At 47.4% G+C, this 21073-nt stretch overlaps 1 protein-coding gene across 1 annotated transcript in view; it reads left to right on the forward strand.

Moving 5' to 3' along the window:
* The first annotated feature begins 7712 nt into the window (after nucleotides 1–7712).
* The window catches only part of RFLNA (refilin A), a 29604-nt gene continuing 16243 nt past the window's right edge, over nucleotides 7713–21073 (forward strand). The window contains exons 1-2 of the mRNA XM_080985649.1: nucleotides 7713–7734; nucleotides 10870–11258. Of these exons, the coding sequence (XP_080841775.1) occupies nucleotides 11040–11258 (219 nt within the window). The 5' untranslated portion in view covers nucleotides 7713–7734; nucleotides 10870–11039. The remainder of the gene's footprint in view (nucleotides 7735–10869; nucleotides 11259–21073) is intronic.

Consider the following 21073-nt stretch of genomic DNA (forward strand, 5'->3'; position numbering starts at 1 on the left):
TATTGCATTTTTAAACGGACTTCCAATCCAAAGTTTTCCAAGTCAGTGCAGAAATATACCAGCAAATATACCAATAAAATACAACATATCAAAACAACAAATTTAAACCATAAAATCACTACTATTTGTAACAAAATTTCAGCAAGTTTCAGCAAAACAGAATTCCTATAGTAGACAGATTGGTTGATGAGCTCATTTGTCCCCAAAAGCCAAGAGTTCCAGCGTCCGGCAGAAATTATTCCACTGCAAACAAATATTGGGCAAGCTAGGCAGTTTCAAAGTTTTGTGCTTTGTTTACTGAAATCCAAATAAAATAAACTTGCTAAATTACAGTGCAACAGTGGCTCTATTTTTATTCATTCATTCATTCATTCTTTTTCTTGCTTATTTTATTATATGGAATTAAAATTTGAATGCACACAAACATACTTCAGCATCTAGCACAGTGCATTGGAATTGCCAAGCAAAAGGCAGAAAAGACACCAAGGGGTACATCAAGACCCTCAGCAAAAGTGTTCCAGTAGGAAAAAAACCTTGGAAACCACTGCTCTACGGCATCAGAAAATCATCTGACCCAAATCAAACCATAAATAGCCTGGTAGAAATTACCCTATGCAAATCACACTAATTTTCCAATGCAAAACTTACTGCAAAACCCACATTGCAGGAGAACAAATATGGCTCCACTTGACATTAGGAAAACATCAGCAAAGGAGGTAGCAGTGGGAAAAGAATTGCACAACTTGGGTGCCATGGCAGCGATGAATTTTCAAACTTTCAGATTGCAAAAATGAGGGGTGCTAAAAAGTTGTAATATTACTTGGGAATTCAAAAGAGATTTTGGTTAAATTAATATAATGAAATTTTGCTTGGTAAGTGAAATGTGTGTAACATTGCATAGAATTTATTTAAAAAAATACTTGCAGTCTGGAAACCAAGAATTATGAGGAGCAGTTGAAGGAGCTGGATATGTTTGACATGGAGAAGAGGAGACTGAGAGGAGATATGAAAGCCATCTTCAAATATCTAAAGGGCTGTCAGATGGCAGATGGATCAAGCTTGTTTTCTCTTGATCTAGAGGGTAGAATCTGAACCAATGGCATCAAGTTACACGAAAGGAGATTCTGACTAAACATCAGGAAGAACTTTTTGACACTAAGCTGTTTCACAGTGGAATGGTCTCCCTTGAGAGGTTGTGGACTCTCCTTCCTTGGAGGTCTTTAAGCAGAGGTTTGGTGGCCATTTGCCATGGACGTTTTAGTTGAGATTAAAAAATTGCAGAGGGCATTGCAGAGGGCTGGACTAGATGACCCTTGGTGGTTTCTTCCAGCTCTATGATTATATTATTCATCCTTTGGGAAGAAGGGCTTTTTTTGTCCCTCTCCTAGTGTTCCCCAAATTCATCTACATCTTTCTTGAGTGCTCAGAGTTGAATATCTATATTTCAAGCCCAACATCAGAAATTCGTATGGACGTCGCAGCTGCTCAGCTCCATCATTCTCAGAGGTAGCGTTCAAATCCATGTAGAGAACAAATGTGGGATTTCAAGAGAAAATCTTTCCCATTTCTAGATTTCTAATTCCTCTTGCTGACTCTCAGTGCCCACCCAAAAGGGGTATATTTTTTAAACTCCCCCCTCTTAGCAAGTCAATGGAAAGAATTCACCTAAATTAAAAATAGCTAACTCGTTGCCCCTTTCTATAAAAACAAGCAGGGTTTGCTCTTCATCACTCATCACCACTTCTCAGTGGTGGCCATCGTGTGGCAGCCATTTTCTGTGTGGGTGTTAAGTTGTCGCAGTAATGATACAGACCCAGCTGCGAATATGAAAACACGCCGTTTGTTGATTCTGGATTGCTAAGTAATACTACCGGCTGCTTGAATGAATCGCTAGAACTGGCAGAAACAGAAGTCTCCAAAGCTCTCCGAAGAAGGGCCGTTTGTCAAATTTATTCTTTGTCTCTCTTTCCCACCACCGCCAACCCCCACCGCCAAACTTCCACCCCTGCCAGAAAACCGTGGAGAGAAACTTCAGATTTCTTCTGAAATTCTTGCTCTGCTGGCAAAGCTCGTAGAGATGTGGCTTGATGAAAGCTGGGGAATTCTCTGGGCGGCCATTTGTCAAGCATTTCACACACAGCTTTAATTGCAGCTACTGTGGCTTCCAGCTGGTGTGGGTGACTCAGTCATTCATAGCAGTAAAAGTGATGGATCATTTAGGATACGGCCAGTTCTGCTGTGCTAACCTCCTGGACAAATGCAGAGCCCATATGTATGGCTGCATGTATTGAAATGAAGATGGTGGGGGGGAGAATAGATTTCTTTGCTCACCTCTTCCCTTCACACCCCTTTTTCTTTTGCATCACAGTTATTAGATTGTGTGATTGCAGGGCAGGAACTGTCTTGCTTTAAACAAGTGGAAGGGACTCCCTCAGAAGGTCAGGGCTTATTTAGACTGCAGAGGGTTAATAGAATCAGAGAATTGGAACGGACTCCAAAGCTCATCCCATCCGATCCCCTGCAATGCTGGAAACTCAGCTAAAGCCTCCATGACAGATGGCCACCCAACCGCTGCTTACAAACCTCCAAGGAAAGGGGAGTGCACACCTCCTGAGGGAGCCCATTCTGCTGTTGAACAGCTCTTATGGCCAGAAAGTTATTCCTGGTGTTTAGTTGGAATCTCTTTGGAGCAAGTACTGCAAAGTGGTACCCATTAAACTGATCTCACCCACCTTCTTTTTCATGGGAGGAGCATCACTTAAAACAGGGATGAGGAACCTGTGGCCCTCCTGCTACCATTGGACTACAACCCCACCAGCCCTAGCCATTGGTTCTCAAAAGTTTCTCATTTTTCCAATCTTAAATTCAGTTCTCTACATTTCTGCAGTTCTCTTAGCATTTTCGTGCAAATTTCTTCTAGCAAACATTTTTGTACACAATCTGTTTTGTACAAAATTGCAAAGCAATATCCCCATCATATGGCATTTTTGTATGATCTTTTCACAAATATGTGCATTTTTATGCACACTTTACTATAGTACATGCCTTTCTGTACACATTATTTTGCTGGAAAACAGCACTGCAAAATTTGGAGACATGCAGATTTTGAAGGATAGCTGTGTTTTGCAAATGTGAATCTGGTAGGTTCAACTTTAATCAAATCCCACCAACCCACATACCAAGAGGAAGCATGCATGTGTGTGTGTGTGTGTGTGCGCGCGCACACACACACACACACTAAAACCAGTGAGGGTGGTAAAAGCCCCCACTGTCAGGGACTGGGCAGAGGAGGAATGGTGAAGACCGTCTTCCTAGCTTGACCCTTCCAGGGAGGAGGAAGAAAGTTACAACAGTGGTTTGTGGGAGGTCACAGCTCAGAGGCAGATGAGGGGGAAAGTTGGGAAATAATGGGAGAGGAAGAAGAGGAAGCACCAGGGGGCGACAGCTGATGGACACAGTGTCTTTGGAAAGCATTCCAGAACCCACCTCTCCCAGAACCAGGCGAGCCTTGAAAGTAGGAGAGCAAAGAACTCAAAGACTAGGGCGCTTGTCAGCACCCATAGGGATGACGCATGAGAGGGTGGAGAGTCACTCCAGACAATGCTAATCTAAGAGGCTGTGTTCTAAAGCCTCTCTCTGTAAAGACTGAATAAAAAGCAGACGGTAAGAACATTCCTTGTCTTTGTATGTTCCTGGGCAACCAGCCGTGGGAGTTGCTGGCAGCAGCCTGGCACCCACTGAGGACTGAGCATGTTCAAGGGCACAGAATGGTGACTACTGGGTTGGAGAAAACTGAGAGGCAGGGAGAATGGAATGGAGTAGGTGCAATATTTTGTTGCAGGTGCCACTGAGACTCTGTGCAGTGTTGGTTGCCCCCATCTCAAAACAGGTGCTGGAGAGCTGGAAAAGGTCAAGTGGCCAAGGGTTGAGGTGACTTCTCAATGAGGAAACACTAATAATGGTTTGGACTTTTAAAATTTCTGGGAGGGGGTGGGCATATGACAAGACTTTTCCACCCACCCAAGTAGAAATACTCACTGTTACAAACTGCACCTCAAGCTGCACTGTTAAATTGCTCAGATTGGAATTATAGCATTTTAGGGTTGAAGCAGATTTTGGAAGTCATCAGGTCTAACCTGCTGCTCAATGTGTGCTCAACAACACTGAACAAATACATTTAAAAATGGTTAAAAGGGTGTGTCTAGGGGACAGTGGGTGGTAGCTGGAAGACAGAGCAGTGTCTGCCCTGCATGCCCTAAAACTAGCCTTCTGCTCTCAGGTGTAGTGAAGGATGCCACCTTTTGAAGTTTTGAAGTAAGATTCAGCTGCCTGTTTATCTGACTTGTGTGCCTGTGAAACAGGATGAAGGGGCGTTTCCTCGTCCTTTGCCTCAGGCAGCAAAATGTCTTACATTGGTCCTGTAGGAATCACAGAGTCCCCAATACATGGCAGGATCTGACCTTCTCTGCTCCTAATTGCAACTCTTTGGGAACTTTTGCTGCTTCATCGTTGCATTCTGCATGCAAGGCCAAATCCCTCTACAGTAGCGGACTTAAAATCACAGCGGATGGGATCATTCGTAATAATTCACTGGGGTTATTGTGTGGGCTGCCTGCTGGCTCTTTCGCATTTATAAAGCTGCCAAACCTTTCGGCAACATTCACTGCATACAAATCACCCGAGTTAATTTGCACAAGGCACTTGGTTTCAGCTGAGGGTAGGATGAGGGCACCACGGTCTGTGCTTTGACCTGAACTTCAATAAATGTCATCGAGCAACTTTTACTGGCAACTTGGCCCCTTTTAAACAGCAGAGGAAACGGCCACTGAAGTTCCTTGGGGGGGGGTGTAGGTGAAATCTGGGAAAGGCAGTTAAAGAACTTGGACCAGGATCAGCAGGGGCTCAAGTCACATCTGACCCACTGAGTCATTTGCCCCCATTGAGCGATCATTTATTTATTCAAACAGCCATACTCCAAATGCTTTGGGTGGCTTGCAGTCGCAAGTCTATTTGTTTAAAATATTCACCTCTAACTCTTCTTTAACTAAATAGGCCTTTGACTAAACACACCTTTATCACCTGCCTCCATTTCCCTCTCATGGGGGGGGGGGCTGATGTAGCCCAAACTGGAAGGAGACAGGAGTGGGGCATCTGGGTTTCATTAAGCCCCCCACCCCATTATTTCAGCCCTGCAGTCTTGGGTGCAAAATCAGTAGGAATTTTGAGACAAGTTTATATCTGTCAGTGGTGGCTGGTTGGTGCCCGTTGAGCAGAAGGCAGGCAGACCAACAGTAGAGGGCGCCAAAGCCAACGAGAGACAGGGCCCCCCCAAGACTGCTACAAGGTGGAAGGCAGGCAGGCAGGTGAGGGCTGACTGAAGACAGGCTGAGGTTGGTAGGCCAGTGTGGTGGTGTGGTCAGGGGCGAAGGAAGGCATTGTGACACCCGGGGTGGGCATCACTACGTAGGGCGCATGTGTGGCATTGCTACGTATGACGCATGTGCTGTACGTAGCAATGCCGCACATGCGCCCTATAGCGGTTTGCCACTGGCACTGCTCCAGCGCTATACAGACGGTGCTGGGATCCCTCCGGCACCACTACAGCCGCAAATGGAGGAGCCTGGCAACCTCTGTACGGCGCTTGAGCAGCGCCGGTGGCAAACCACTATACAGCGTATGTGCAGCATCGCTACGTACAGCGCATGCGTGCCATGACACACATGCGCTGTATTTAGAGGTTTGCTGCCGACATCCAGAATCCTCTGCTCGTGGCGGCGCGATGGCTGCTGTGTTGCTGCGAGCCCCCGAAGACATGGAACCCGGGGCGTCCCACCCCCACGCCCCCCCGTTGCAACGCCACTGGTAGTGGTGAGGGTGTTGGACCAGGACCTGGCCATGAAGCTCACTGGGTGACCTTGGGCCAGGCACTGCCTCTCTGCCCTAACCTACTTCGCAGGATTGTTGTGGGGATTAAATGGGGAGGGGGGAGACCTGTGCCCACCACCTTGAGCTCCTGAGAGGAAAATGCAGGATATAAATGCAACAAAGAAATAAAGAAATGAACACTGTAATCTGTCCATCTACAGCCATATAAATTACATCATAATCATATTTGTGTACCAATCCATTATAAACTACCAAAATCATTGTTTAACAATGACACCAATCATTTCTCTTTTATTCAGTTTTATACAACCTAAATGCCCAAGGCACATGGGCCAGGGGTTCTTAGCCTGGGGTCTAAGAACCCCTAGTAGGTTAATGTATGGGCGTCAGGGGAGCCGTGAACCTGGTACACACAGAGAGATGTTTCCAATATACTAAAGTAAATTATATGCAAATATATTGTGCATGTGTTTATGTAGTGGGGCATAGGTTTCATCAGATTCTCCAAAGAGTCCCCTGACATAAGCATAACAATAACAGTTCATCCCTCTCTCCGTTAATCCACATTTAGACATTCACTGCAGCACGCATAACACTCATCTGCTAGTACCAATACTGGAGTCTAGGAACCCTATGGATGCTCTTCATGATGTCAACACAGTATCTCTTCTCTTCTCTTCTCCAAATTTTAAACAAGAGGTAAAGGAATTGGGTGTGGTGTGATGGATATAGTATCAGAACCCTGGGAGACCAGGGTTCAAGTTGCCCCCTTGCTAGGAAGCTCACTGGGTGACCTAGGGCCAGTCGCCCAGTCTCAGCCAAGCCTACCTCACAGGGTAGTTGTGAAGATAATATGGAGCAGGAAGGAGCCATGCATATGGCACCTTGAGCTCCTTGAAGGAAAGAGGGGGTTAGAAATAATAATAAATGCCATGGAATGGTTGGACGCAGGGGAATGGTGGGAGGACTTATAGCCTGGGATTGGTGGTGGGACAACAATGAGTGGTTAGAGGGAGATGAGGTAACAGACTGGGAAGAGGTGTTGGAAGCTGAAGAGGCAACCGGGTTTCGTGAGATGGGAGAATCTGTGGTAGAGGGCAGTTCAGAGAGAGTCAGAAGCCGAGGCTGGAGAGGAGGGAGGCCAAGAGGCAGAGAAGAGGCAGGCTGCTGAAGAAGCCAGGAGGTCATGCAGGCACAGTCTCAAATTGCTTGCAGAAAACCCTAGAGAGGAGGCAAAGTGATGGCCTTCACTCTCAGCAAATGCTTTAGGAGGCCAAGAGAGACCAGAGATGAGTAGCTGTGCTCATTAGGCTTGACACTCCTGCTGTGCAGATCCTGTTTTTGCTAACAGTTAACTCCAATTTGCTTGGTGTGATTTACTGTGCGCTTGCTCCTGTCAACAAACAAACAGGCTGGACACCAAACTTCCAGCAGTCCCGGGCAGCAGGATCAACGATAGCGCAGTGTATAATTTCTCAACATGCTGCCTCCTGTTCCCAATTTATTCAGGAGAAAAAGCCAGTTTGGAGAAGGGAGACTGGAGGAGGGGAGCTGCTGGGGGGGGGGAGCCCCCTCTGCCCCGGCCCGCGCGCAGGGAGCCGGGCGAGGCGGCGAGGGGGAGGGGTCTGCTGGGGGGCCGGGCGAGGCTCTCCCTGGTGGCCGGAGATGGAGCCAAGCCAGGCGGCGGCAGCGGCAGCAGCAGCAGCAGCTCCAGCCGCCGCCGTGTCAGTGGAATAGCTCTCTCCGCCCGCTCGCGCGCTCAGTCCTCCCGGAGCCAGGCGGCCCGGCGTCGGCGGAGGAGAGACGCGGCGCCCGTCGGGGACGGCAGGGGGACTCGCTGGCTGCAAGGTAAATGGCCGGGCTGGGCGCGGGGGCGGAGGGGGCGCTCGCCCGGATCTCTTCCTCCTCGGCCGGCCTCCTTCCCCTCGGGCCGAGACCCGCCTGGAGCGGCTCCTCGGCGAGGCCCCGCGCGAAGGACGGGACGGGCGCGGAGCTCTTTGTTTGCTCGCCGGCGGCGGGGGGAGAAGCCGAGCTGCGCCTGGAGGAAGCGGGCGGGCGCCGGAGAGACCCCTGCGCTGGGCGCGCTCTCCTTCCCGCCTGGAAACGCAGCCGAAGCGCGGCGCCGTCTCTTCCCGGGGCCTCCGGGGCGGCGAGCGGAGTTGGGCGAGGAGACCCCCGGCGTGCCTTGGTCGCGCCCGCTGCCCCTTCCTGCTCCGCCGAGCGCAGCTTGGTTTCGGTGGCGGGACTGGAGGAACCGGGCGCCCCCGTGCAGCTTTGCGGGGGCGGGTGTGCAGGGGCTCGGGACGGGGCGCCGGGCCCCTCTCCCGCGGGGGGCTCTTTGTGTCCGAAGAGGGCAGTCGTCCCCGAAATCTGCCCCGTATTGGGAAATGTTGTGCCCCAGGAGGGGACAGAGGTGGGGGGGAAATACGTTTTTGGAAGGGGGTAGTTCGTGAAGGGAAAAAGGTTAGTAAAGTGTGAGGGGAGAGTTAAATAAGCAAACTATCCCCACCCCTCTATAAATGTGCTTGGCCCCCTCTTGAGAACTCTGCACCAACTTCCCCTGATTCCTACAGTCTTCTATCTTGATTTTACTGCATAGAAGACTCAAGTGTTCAGATGTTTAATTTGTCCAGACTTTGATTTGCTGAACTGCTTAGTTTTTGCTACATTGGAGAAGCTCATGAATGCGACCTTGTTTGTTTGTTTTTCCTTTAAAGGACATTCCTAACTAAGCTCAGGTGCAGGCAAACCCTTGAGGAGCCTTGTCCACAAAAGGCCTTATTCTAAGACTGAAATCTTAAAGAGAAGAGTTTGCTTCTGGAAAAGCAGGCATAGGATCAGAGGGATAACTGGAAAGACTGGGGGTCCACTCAAGACTGTCTCTGTCTTTGACAGAGGACTAGACAGATTCCTGCAGGAGAGGGCTATTGATGGCTACTAGCTATGATGGCTCTGCTCTGCTCCACAGTGGGAGGCAGCGATGCTTCCAAACACCAGTTTCAGGGAACCACAGGACGCTGGAACCCCTCTTGTGGGTTTCCCACAGGCAACTAGATCCCCACTGTGAGAACAGGATGCTGTACTAGGCGGGCTGTTGGCCTGAAGCAGTTTCTTAGATTTCTTCTTCTTAGATTCTTCTTCTTCTATTTGACCCAGAGCACTGGAATATAGTCTTTTGGATCCAAAGCACTGTGGAACTATTCCGAGGCCCCCAAGAGGGATTTGGGCTTCTGCTTCTTCAGCAACAGCACCCTCTCACCCAGTGCTGTACAGCAAGCTACTTTTAAAAGGTGGGCCTTTTGAAAAGGCAGTTGAGAGAAGTGTTTCTCCGCCCCTCCTAATGCCAGACCCACTGAAGCTGAAGGGCAAGAGAGTCAGGAGGACAATCTGTAGGAAATATGTAAGAATCTGTGGAACGTGCTGCTGCAAGATGTGGTGAGAGCAGCCAGCTTCAAATGGCTTTAGAAGGAGGTTAGAAAGGTGTGTGGAGGAGGCGAAGGCTGTCAGAGGCCCCCTGCACCTGAAAGCTGCTTGCTGGGACCCAGAATGAGAGAGCTGTTTCCCTCCTGCCCTGGCCATGGGCTTCCTGGAAGCATCTGATTGGTCCCTGTGGAAAACAGGATGCTGGACCAGGCAGGCCTTGGCTCTCTTCCACTCTCTGCAAGTCATTTGGGGGATTCTTACTTTGTTTTATATATAACCATTCCTCCAAGGAATATAGAATGGTGTACACGACTTTTCCCCATCCACTTTAGCCACATGGGATTGCAGGGGTTTGGATTGGGGGACCCTTTTGGTTCCTTCCAGCTCTACGCTTCTGAGAGGCAGGCGGGTCAGTCAGGCTGAGAGATAGGGAATGGCCCAAAGGCACCTGGCAACCTGAATAGCTTAGTGGGATTTGAATCTGGCCTCTCCTGTCTTAATTCAACACAGGTTAGATTTACAGTTCCTTACATGTTTACTCAGAAGTACGCCCCATTTGACTTAATGGGGCTCTCTGCCAAGTAACTTTGCATAGGACTGTAGCCCAAAGCACAATGCACTGCTTGGAAGTAAGTCTCATTGAGTTTGTTGGGGCTTACTCCCACAGCTGTAATCCTAAACACAATAACCTGGACTCAGAGCGTAAAGCCAGCTTTCAAGCTCTCTGCTTCTCCCAAAGATGTATGTTTACTCAAAAACATGCAGAGGTTTCCACTTGGTTGTTTTTTGTGTGCGCACCTGCCATTTAAAGGAAACACTTTTTAATTTAAAAAATGCTTTATATAGTCTTGATTGAGCGGATAAGACCAATAGTGGGTCCAGTGGCCAAGACAGTGGTTTCTGCAGTGCTATAGAGGGAAGTGAGGGGCAGATGGGGCTCTTCCACCTGGAAGGGAGCCCGTCTAGGAGGAGGAACACACTGATCCTAAACCTCTGCTGCCTTGCAGAATATCTTCAGAAGAAGAAAAGGCTAAGGAGTAAACCTTACACAAATCTGGAGTGGAGTCCCTATGGTTGGAGGGTGGCCTGTATGCCTCATTCTGGCAATTCCTTCAGCCAAGTTGGTGCTCTGCTTTCCTTTGGACCACATGAGTGAGGCGGGGGGTGGGGCGTCTCTTGCCATCTGGCCAGCCCAGGACCTCCACGCACACTGCCCAGGTTTGTGCCCCAGGGAGGTCACTTTGGGGCTGCTAATGCAGTCGTTTGACTTCCCCCCGGAGGCACACTCCATTGTATCTGGAGACGGACGGATGCCAGCAACAACTCCCCCAGCAGATATGGCCAATGGCCAGGGATGATGAGAGTTGTAGTACAGCAATATTTGGAGGGCCAAAGGTTCCCCACACCTGGGCTAGCCCAACTGGTAGTGTCTCACCTGGGTCTCAGGCAAAAAAGGCTATTCCCCAGGTGTACTTGGAGATCTGCCCTCTCTTCTGCACTTTTGTTTTTTGTGTTGATGAAGAATGGTCTGTTCATTTCCACTTTCTCTCCTTCCAACAGGGGGCAGCTGCAGCCACAGGAACCAGCCCTGAGTCACCCAAGGCAACAGGCGCACAGGGATCCGGCTGGCACTCCCTGTGCATGTACCCCGTGCGTTTGCCTCCCTGCAGGAGGAGGTGGTGGGTTTCCCCCTGCTTGGCAGCCACAGCCCTCACTTCCCCACCCCAGTCATGGTGGGTCACCTGCAGTTGCAAGGAATGGAAGACAGCTTGAAAGAGAAGAACAGAGAAGTTTTGCTGGATAGCCCGGATTCAGGGCTGCCCCCCAGCCCTAGTCCACCTTTCTACTCCCTGTCTCCGGGCATCGTTGAAAATAGACCTGGAGGCAGCAGCTCTTCCACGGATACCCAGGGACATGGGCACAGGAAAGATGGCAAGGAGGGGAACGTGGTAAGAATTCATTCGCCACTTGGGTGTCTGAGTGCACGTTACTGTGATTGCCCTGCTGTGTTTCGGAGAGTGGCCTCTTTGGAAATAATTCCACCCTGTGTGCATAAGAACTTGCTTTATGCAGAGTCAGACCGTCGGCCCACCTAGTTCAGCATTCTTTACATTGACTGGCAGAGGCTCTCTAGGCCAGGGATTTCCCCCAGCCCTCCCTGGAGATACCAGGGATTGAACCTGGGGTGTTCTGCATGCGGAGCACCTTTGCTGGCTCTGACGGATGGCCTTCCCACTGCATTCTTTATCTCAAGCTTGGGCAGTGATGTCCTTTTGTAGCCCCAAAAGCCTGACCAAGAGATCTGTGCGATTCCACAGCCTGCTGCCTTAACACGTTAACACAGGGGCCTCTAAGTAAGACAGGTAACCTGAGTTCCTTCATCAGTCCACAAAAATTTCTTGCCGTAAATAAGCTTTTCTGGATACCCTACCCAATATGTATTCTAGTTATAGTTTGCCAGCGGGCCAACAGAAGAAAAAATGTGACTGGCTGCAGATCAGACCCAGGCCCTAGTGCAACACTTAACTACTACACAACACTGGCTAGTTAAACTTCACCTCCCCTAAAAAAACAACCCACCATTAATTGTAAGCCATTTGTGAATGGCTTGTATGCGATGCTATAATCTAAGCAGCAGCCTTTGACTCACAGGCCAGTGAGCCTTGGATGCTGACTCAGAATCCATGCCCAAGCAAGAAAAAGCCTTGCGGGGCAGAAAATCTGAAGCAATTTTCTGTGCCTGCTTCTGGAGAGCCTGGAAATTCAGCTGCGGGTGCCAGCGTACGCTCTATTCTTGGCTGCTGCTGCTGCCACAAGTCTCTCCTCGCCCAACACCAGGTGACAGCAGATAGGCATGGCAGGGGCGCCACTGTTTGGGTTTTGAAACAGCTTCTTCTGGCGTAAGCCCATGTGAAAATGGAGCCCAGGATCTCTTGCAGCAGTTGCTGCCTCTCATTTGCGCACGGCAGGTCTCAGCCACTTGATTTTTTTCCAGGTAATACCCTGCTTTTCTGTCATTTGCAAATGGGATCTGCAACAAGTTGTAGAAGCACAGAGGAACCCTGTTCAGTGTTCCAGCGAGCCAGTCACGCCCTCTTCCAAAATGCTCCATTGCATTCTTAACCCCTTTTCATTTTCCTTCCCCCCATCTTCACCAAATTAGCACAGAGTCCTGGGTTCACTGAGCTTACTCCATTCTCATCGGATTGCCTTTTTTGTGGAGGGTTGGGTAAGTTCACCTGCTTAGGTTGCTGCCCTGTAAAATATTATTTCCTCCCTCGTGTTTCTCAATAGCACCGTTTTTGCTGCAGCTCTGTTGGCACTCACCAGCTGAGTTCACTGGTAAAAGGAGTGTTGTATTCAGGGTGGCCAACAGTCTGGTTTAAAAACTACATCATAAAACAGACGCTCTTCCAATATCACCGTTAAACAGGAGGAAGACTACCACAACAGATTTAGAATCATCAGAAATAAATCGGCTAAAAAGTCCCAATTCAACAACACATAAAACTCAAACACCTGCAGAAGCACCTGGGGCTTTGGTACCCATCTAAATACCAGAAAGAGGAGGAGCCAGAAGGATCTCTCCAAGGAGGGAAAGCCAGAATTCTAAGGTCCACTGCAGAACATATCCTATCTTCTGCTCTGTCTGCAAAGTGGCACTAGCTGTTTAAAACTAGGACGAGAGGGTGCAGATTAGGTGACTTGGTTTGCCCGGTGGTGGTCTGTAGGTTCTGTGGTCACTGTTGCCTAACAGTGAGTGTATCTTTTTTTTTTTTTGCAATCTTAAGCATGTAAATCCTCCTGAAATGAGTGAGATTTATGCTCTAATCATTATGTTTAGGATTGGCACAGAACTTGCAAAATGAAAGATGGCCACTTTAATCCGCCATAAGGGTCAAGAGCTCTCTTTAGATTCATTTATATACATTGCATTTGGATTTTTATTTATTTTTTGTTTGTAGGAAGTTGTGTTTCTCTTTGTATCTCTCTAAATGCAGAAGGGCTCCTAGTCTTAATTTTAAGACCTATTAAAGAGAAATGAGAAGAATGATTATAGTTCTGTCACTCTGGTGATCCTGGTTGAAAAGTTTGGGGCAGTATTCTGAAATTCTTTTGGCAACTCTGCTTACAAACAAGAGGGAAAAGAAGATGGGGAGTGCCCCCACTTTGCTGGTGGTGCCATACTATGCCCATGGGGTACCTGGGCACTGCCTGCTCCTCAACTGCCCCCCGCCGCCATGTGCCCTGCTGGTTCCTCCAGCCAGCTTCCCAGCCAGGGTATGGGCAAGCATTGCCTGCTAGCCACTGCAGCCTCCTCCAAGCAGTTTCTCCCCGCTTACCTGCTGCTCAGGCAGGACTCCAGCCCATCTTTCCTCCTGAGTTAGAAGGAGTTCTGGAGTCTCCAGGCCAACAGCTGTGTCCTGTCCCAGCTGTTTCATATCTGGCTTATCAGGCATAATGGCACAAGAAGCATAATTTCTCAGGGAGAAAAGACCTGGCTCTTAAAAAAAGGTCTTCCCCAGGTGGTAAAAGGATCTTAACATAGGCACCCAGAAAGCCTCCTTGGGGAGGGCATTTCAGTCAGGGCACCACCACCAAAAAGGCTCTCACCTATTTAGTTGGGGAAACCAGGCCCAGGGCGTCTGATAATAACTCAACGCCTGAGCAAGCTTACTCAGGAGGAGGCAACCTTCAGAGGTAGCCTGCCTCCACAGTGGGCAGCAGTGGAATGCCATAGCTTCCTCCAGCAGGTTTTCCCCATGAATAGAAGAAGCTGCTTTGAGTCACACCACTGGTTCATTTAGCTCAGTATGGTCTCTGCTGGCTGGCCGTCTCTCTTCGGGGTTTCAGACAGGGCTTCTTCCCAGCCTTGTCCAGAGATGCCAGGGATGGAATATGGCACTAACTGCATTCAATGTGTGCCCTTTACCATGGAGACATAGCCTTGCTGTTTGCAGTTATTTTGATCCACATTTAAGAGCCCAGGGACTGTGAGATATTTAATGTGGTTGAGACTCCTGCCCAGAATTGAACAGGACCTTCTCCAAGTGACACATTGAGTTTTTCAGCCTACTTGGCATAACCTTGCTTCTGCTATATGACATATCAGACACTTCTAGAGTCTGATATGACACTCTTGGATCTTTTTACTTCTAAAGCAGCTCATAGTAGAGAAGCAATTTCTTGCTTGCATGATACAAGTCTCCATTGTGGGAGGAAACTGCATGCCATGCTTATATAATGTATATTAATGCACATTAAATAGACATGAAGGCATCATAAGCCTCCAGGGCCCATCTAAAAGGCTGTAGTTGTACAGCATTTTACTTGTGTTTTCAATGTTTATATGGGCAATTGCCTCAGAGCAACTACCAAGAATAAAAGTTGCATTGTGAAGAATCCTGGGGAACAGAGAATAATTTAAATGTTTCTGAAAGTTATGGTGAAAGACTTAAGTTGCATAAGAGTGAAAAATTTGAAATGCTTCTAAATGCTTCCACTTCATACTATAGGAAAATGAAGTGCAACTTTAATTCAATGTAAAAATATAAATGTGTAGTCAAAACAGATAAAATTGCAAATATGATACAATGACAAACTGATTTGCCTATTCAGGTCAAAGTCTGATAAAAATCCATCTATGACCAAAAGATGACAACATTTTTTCTTCAGAGACCAGATACATTTCAAACTAATTTATCTTCTTCAGTGGTCAGAAGAAAATTATTTTATGCTACAGTGGTACCTCGGGTTACAGACGCTTCAGGTTACAGACTCCGCTAACCCAGAAATAGTACCTCGGGTTAAGAACTTTGCTTCAGGATGAGAACAGAAATCGCGCAGCAGCGGTGCGGCGGCAGCAGGAGGCCCCATTACCTAAAGTGGTACCTCAGGTTAAGAACAGTTTCAGCTTAAGAATGGACCTCCAGAACGAATTAAGTTCTTAACTCAAGGTACCACTGTATTTGGCCACAGGGAACTGGTCCACTAGGTTAGTTTGAAACGATGTGGTGAGTTCGCCATTTGTATAATGCAGGACCGTTGAAATTACTATGCACGTGTGGTACGAATTAGTACAGGAAGTTGTATTATTGTGGCGAGATTGAAGCAGTGACTCCTTATGTCTTTCCTGATTCTGTGTTCCAAACATGAATAAGGGTTGATGAGAAGTAAGACTTGATGTATTGCCTTCATCAGTATACACTGTCCAAGTGCAGAAGACCAGGAATCGTGGGTGGGCAGAGCGCTGTTGCACTTGGGTCCAGCTGGCACGTGCCCCACTGGCATCTGTTCAGCCATTGTGAGAACAGGATGCTTGGACTAGAAAGGCCATTGGCCTGATCCAACAGGCTTTCCTTATGTCTTAGAAGATGGCACAGACTTGGGCCACGTCTTGCATTTAAAGCACTGTTATACTACTGTTAAAAGTAGCAACTCATGGTAGCAGTCATGGCTTCTCTCAAAGCATCCAGGGCACTGTAGCTTGTGAAGGGTGCCAAGAGTTGCTAAGGTTCCCAGAGTGGTTTAGAAATCAATCTGTCTTCCCAAGGCACTCTAGAAATTGTGGCTTTATGTGGGGAGGCTCTCCTAACAAACTCTTAACACCTATAGCAATATATAGTTCCCAGGATGCTTTGGGGGAAAGCTGTGGCTGTTTAAAGTGGAATGAGAGTGCTTTAAATGTATGGTGTGGATGTGGCCTTGTTCTCTGTTGTTGAAGAGGACAGTAGTTACTAGGAGTGGTGGACAGAAAGGACAACAATGCAGATTTTGGCTAAACATTAGAACATCCTTATGTGCAAGAACCGTCTGGCAGCAGGACAGATGACCCTGGAAGGTGGTGCGCTCTCATTCGCTGGAGGTGTTGGAGCAGTGATTGGACCTGCCTAGCATCTCATGATATGATGCTGTAGCTGCATCATGCATTGCAGATTCACCAGCCTTCCAGCATCCCTTCTACGTTCTTTGATTTTAAGAAACTTGGGGAAGTGCTGGAATCTTGGCTTCATTTTTTAAAAAAAGTTTCTGGCCCTCACGGTTGCAGAGAAAAGCATGAAAATAGGAAGACGGTTGAAGTGGCCAGGAATTCGAAGGGTTCTGGGCAGGTTTCCAGTGGGTCAGGGTGGAGTTTCTGTGCCTGGCACAGCTGTGTATCTTCTGCCCTTATTCTCCTGTTGTGCCTCCCTCCAGCCTTGCCAAAAACGAGTCAAATTCTGCAAATCCCCAGCGAAAATATACTATGCATTATAAGTAACTTTACGGAAATTTGCTTGGCTTTCCATAATTTATTCTGAGTGGCGTATTTGTGTTTCCTTGGCATGGATTTTGGATTCCTTGGCATTGGCTTTGGATACTTTCTTTGGCCAGAAGTACTGGAGCAGGAGACCACTTGTGTTGCTGGAATTTCGGGACTTTGCCTGTCTGTGGTTATTGAAAATGACGGTGGCAGTTTTGCTTTAGAAATCTCTCTCTCTCTCTCTCTCTCTCTCTCTCTCTCTCTCTCTCTCTCCCTCTCCCCATCTAAACTAGCCTGACTCCAATTCTGAAAACATACTATTCACCACCAGGACATCCTTTAGAGTCTAGGCTGGGTGCTATGCCCTTTTTCCTTTAAGATCAGCTGGTTAAAATCCAGAGCATGATTAAAAGGTAAGCTACCAGTCTTAGCATTCAAGGGAGAAGAAAAGCTGTTATTTCCTTCTGCAGCTGATTGCCAGCTGCGCTCCTGTTTTCCCACTGCAACCACTTTGTCTCATTTCTTGACTGCCAAAGAAAGAAGATTGGGATATTTTGGGATTCTATCAGCCTTTCTAAACCAGCAGGAGAATGAGCAGGAGGTATATTGAAAAGAAAAGTTGAGGGGGAGAGTAAAGGGAAACATTAGGAAGACTTTTTAATCATCAGATTAGGACAGCCATGGGCAAACATTGCAGGCGTTTGTGAAGTCTTGCAAATAAGTCTAAACAAGTAAGAACCATCCAAGTAAAGCTGCCCTAGTCTAAAACAGAGTTTCTCAAATGGCGACCTCCAACTTCTATTCAGATTATTTGCTGGAAGGTTGTGGAACACTTTGTTCATAAAGAACAGCATGTCCATCAGAGTAGAAAGGCAAGCCCACAGTTATCACAACACACATTTATCATCATCATCATCCAGCCTTTTCCCCAGACAACTTACAGAATAAGTATATTAAGTGGTCTGTGCAATTATTAAGTAGTCCACAGAGGGAAAATTTGAGAAACTCTGGTGTAAAAGAAACCAGAAGCCAATGTTTCTAGGGCTTCGCATATGTAGTTGCCTGTGGTGGACATTTGCTTGCTGCTGGTAACCAGGCAAGTGGCTGTTTACAAGCATGAACTTATTCCTAACTTCCAATTCATGTTGTGTGAACTGCAGGGAGGAAGGGGAGAGAAATTATGCCTCAGACCCTTGAACTCTGTATTCAGAGGGTCTCTATAAACCCACAAGGAGAGGGTCTACATTTATTTGGGGTGGGTGTGTACTTTTTACCTTGTTTTTCTGTGGCATTTCCGTCATCAGGTTTGCTGACATGTTCTTGGGCAAACATTTTTCTGAGGTGCGTTAGGCCATGAGGATGCTCTGTGTGTTTGCCGTATGGGTTGGATAGCCTAGAAATTGCCATTCAGCTCATAAAGAAAGGAAAAACCACAATGTTCTTCTGCATTCTTGCAAGTGTATTTCATCCCACAAGTTTTGTCAGTTCATAACTCAGTTGTTGGTTGTTTTTAGCAAGAACAGGTGATGTCTGCTTAGTGAATAAAATTTGCTATGTTGCATTTTTTCGTGTTACAGCTTCCTCCCACTCCTTTGCTGTGCTGAGAGGGTCAAATAACTTGTTCGGTTTCTCCTATGCTTTCAGTATTTCTTTCTTTTTTCTAAAGATAAGTAGACACAGAGGGGAACAAGCAACTGTCCTGCTCCTTTCCCCCTCTCCCAGCAGAAATACATAACTAATTGGGGCTTCTAATCAGAACACTTAATCAACAGGCTGTGTGCAAATCCAGATGGCCATTTGTCATGGATGCTTTAATTGAGATTCCTGCATAGCAGGGGGTGGACTAGATGACCCTCAGGATCCCTTCCAACTCACCAGTTCTATGATTCTGTGATCTTGCTTGCCCCCCTTTGCACACATTCCACCTGGTCAATCTCCATCTTAAACTGTGGTGCCCAGAACTGGACACAGGACTCCAGGTCTGACCAAGTCAGTATAGAGAGGTACTATGACTTCCCTTAATTGGGACATCATACAGTGGTACCTCTACTTACAAATGCAATCCATTTCGGGGTGCTGTTCACACCCCGAAGAGTCTGTAAGTAGAGTGCAGCTACTGTGTGTGTGCGAAGCATGCAGATCACTTCTGCACATGCACGCGGGGCGAACCGTTTGCTGCGTTTGTAACCTGAAAAGCCGCAACACGCAGCAAACGTAACACGATGTGTGACTGTACTTTTTGTGCTGATGCATCACACTGTTGACTCCTGTTTGTGGTCTACGAAGCTTGTGGTCTACGAAGGTTCCTATATCCTTTTCATATGTACAGATGTCAAGCCAGGTGTCTTCCATCATATATTTATGAATCTGCTTATTCCTGCAGAACCTTACATTTGTCCCTACTAAAATTCATTTTGTTAGTTTGGGCCCAGTTCTCCAATCTGTTAAGGTCATCTTGAATCCTGATTCTGTCTTCTGAGATATTTATTTATAAATTTTGTAAAAAGAAAGCAATAGGCCGACCCTTCCATTAGGCAAGCTGAATCAATGGCAAATTTGTCCCTGCCAGCCCCTGCTCACTTGCCTTGCCATCCGGCCCAACCAACGGACAGCTGACACCACCTGCCCACCTGGCTCATGGCCAACCCATACCTTCCTCTGAGGCATTTTAGGCAAGATGGCCCAAGAGAGTGCTTGCAACTCTACTGCCTTTCCACAATAACTAGAAATTAGTTTTAAAAATTAATTAAAGGGAATAAAAATTAAAGGGAATAAAAAAAAAATATTCCTGTTAAAATGAAATGTTACAGCCCTAATTATTAGTTGACTAATGGATTACACTTGTATACAGTAGTAGTAGTAGTAGTAGTAGTAGAAGAAGAAGAAGAAGAGGAGTTTGGATTTGATATCCCGCTTTTATCACTACCTGAAGGAGTCTCAAAGCGGCTAACATTCTCCTTTCCCTTCCTCCCCCACAACAATCACTCTGTGTGTTGGGTGGGGCTGAGAGACTTCAGAGAAGTGTGACTGGCCCAAGGTCACCCAGCAGCTGCATGTGGAGGAGCGGGGGAATCGAACCCGGTTCCCCAGATTACGAGACTACCGCTCTTAACCACTGCACCACACTGGCTCTCATGTAGTACCTCTGGTTACGTACTTAATTCGTTCCGGAGGTCCGTTCTTAACCTGAAACTGTTCTTAACCTGAGATACCACTTTAGCTAAGGGGGCCTCCTGCTGCCGCCGCACCGCTGCTGCGCGATTTCTGTTCTCATCCTGAAGGAAAGTTCTTAACTGGAGGTACTATTTCTGGGTTAGCGGAGTCTGTAACCTGAAGCGTATGTAACCTGAAGCGTCCGTAACCCGAGGTACCACTGTATTATCCAAACGTCAGTATAGGAACATCAGAAGCTGCTTTATTCAGACCATTGGCCCATCAAGCTCAGTGTTGTCTACACAGATTGGCAGCAGCTCTCCGGGGTTTCAGGCAAGAGACCTTCCCAGCCCTGTCTGGTGATGCCAGGGATTTTGAACCTGGGACCTTCTGCATGCAAAGCAGATGATCTATCTGCATAGAGCTCTTTGGAGACATCTTGGCACCATTTATTAAAATGTGAATTAAAACTATGGTTCATTCTTAGAAGGGAAGGCCATTTTAAAGTCCTTCAAATTCTGAACTCTTCCAGTTAACCCCACCTAATTAAATAAATTAATAAACTGCTCCGTTACAAGCACCCCACTCCTTACTGATGCTTGTAAGCAGGGTTGAAGGCAGGCCAGCACTAAGCAAGGTTGTAGTTCCCTTTTGGATACGATGCAAGAGGCACACCAGAGAGGCTGTTTTCCATAACACTGTATATGTATACCAGCTGTTCTTGATAATTGCAGGGCAGAACAAACTGCTTTAAAATGGGCTGAATCTGCATTTCCTCACCCACCCCAAATGAAAGCTCCTGGCAGAAGCCCAAAGGGGCTGATAGGAATGTGTTGAAGGAGGAAAATGGAATCATGAGCATTTAAAAAACACCTCAATCATGAATGTTGCAGGTTCCTTGGTCCATCAGTTCAGTGGAGCTGCCACAAGTCAGCCACAGGTAGCTGCACCAAGTGGGAGCCAGGTGCTAGGATTCATGGGTCAGCATGGGAAGGTCAAACCAGAGAGCAAGCCAGGAGTGACTCTGGTTACCCACGTACAGCCCCTGACCAATCAGGAAGTCTTTGGAGCCCTTCCTGTTGAAGAGAGCCAATGGTCGGCCTGGATAGGTCCTTCACTGCCTGGGAGATGCTACAGCCAGTGTTAGAAGCTCAGGTATATAAGCTAGGTGACAAATGGCTCCTTAAACCAGGGGTACAGTCACCAAAATGGAATATCTACAGTAGTTGCCACTTTGGGGCCAGACAGCTCAAAAGTTGTATTTTCCAGGACAACTTTTCATTCTGATTTTGTCGATAAAATATAATGGATAGAATTGTACAGGATGTGGTATTAGTGTGTGAAAAGAGTCCAGATCCAAGGATCCCCAGG

This window comes from Podarcis pityusensis, assembly GCF_964106645.2.
Source record: "Podarcis pityusensis genome assembly, chromosome: 16".
Taxonomy (NCBI): domain Eukaryota; kingdom Metazoa; phylum Chordata; class Lepidosauria; order Squamata; family Lacertidae; genus Podarcis; species Podarcis pityusensis.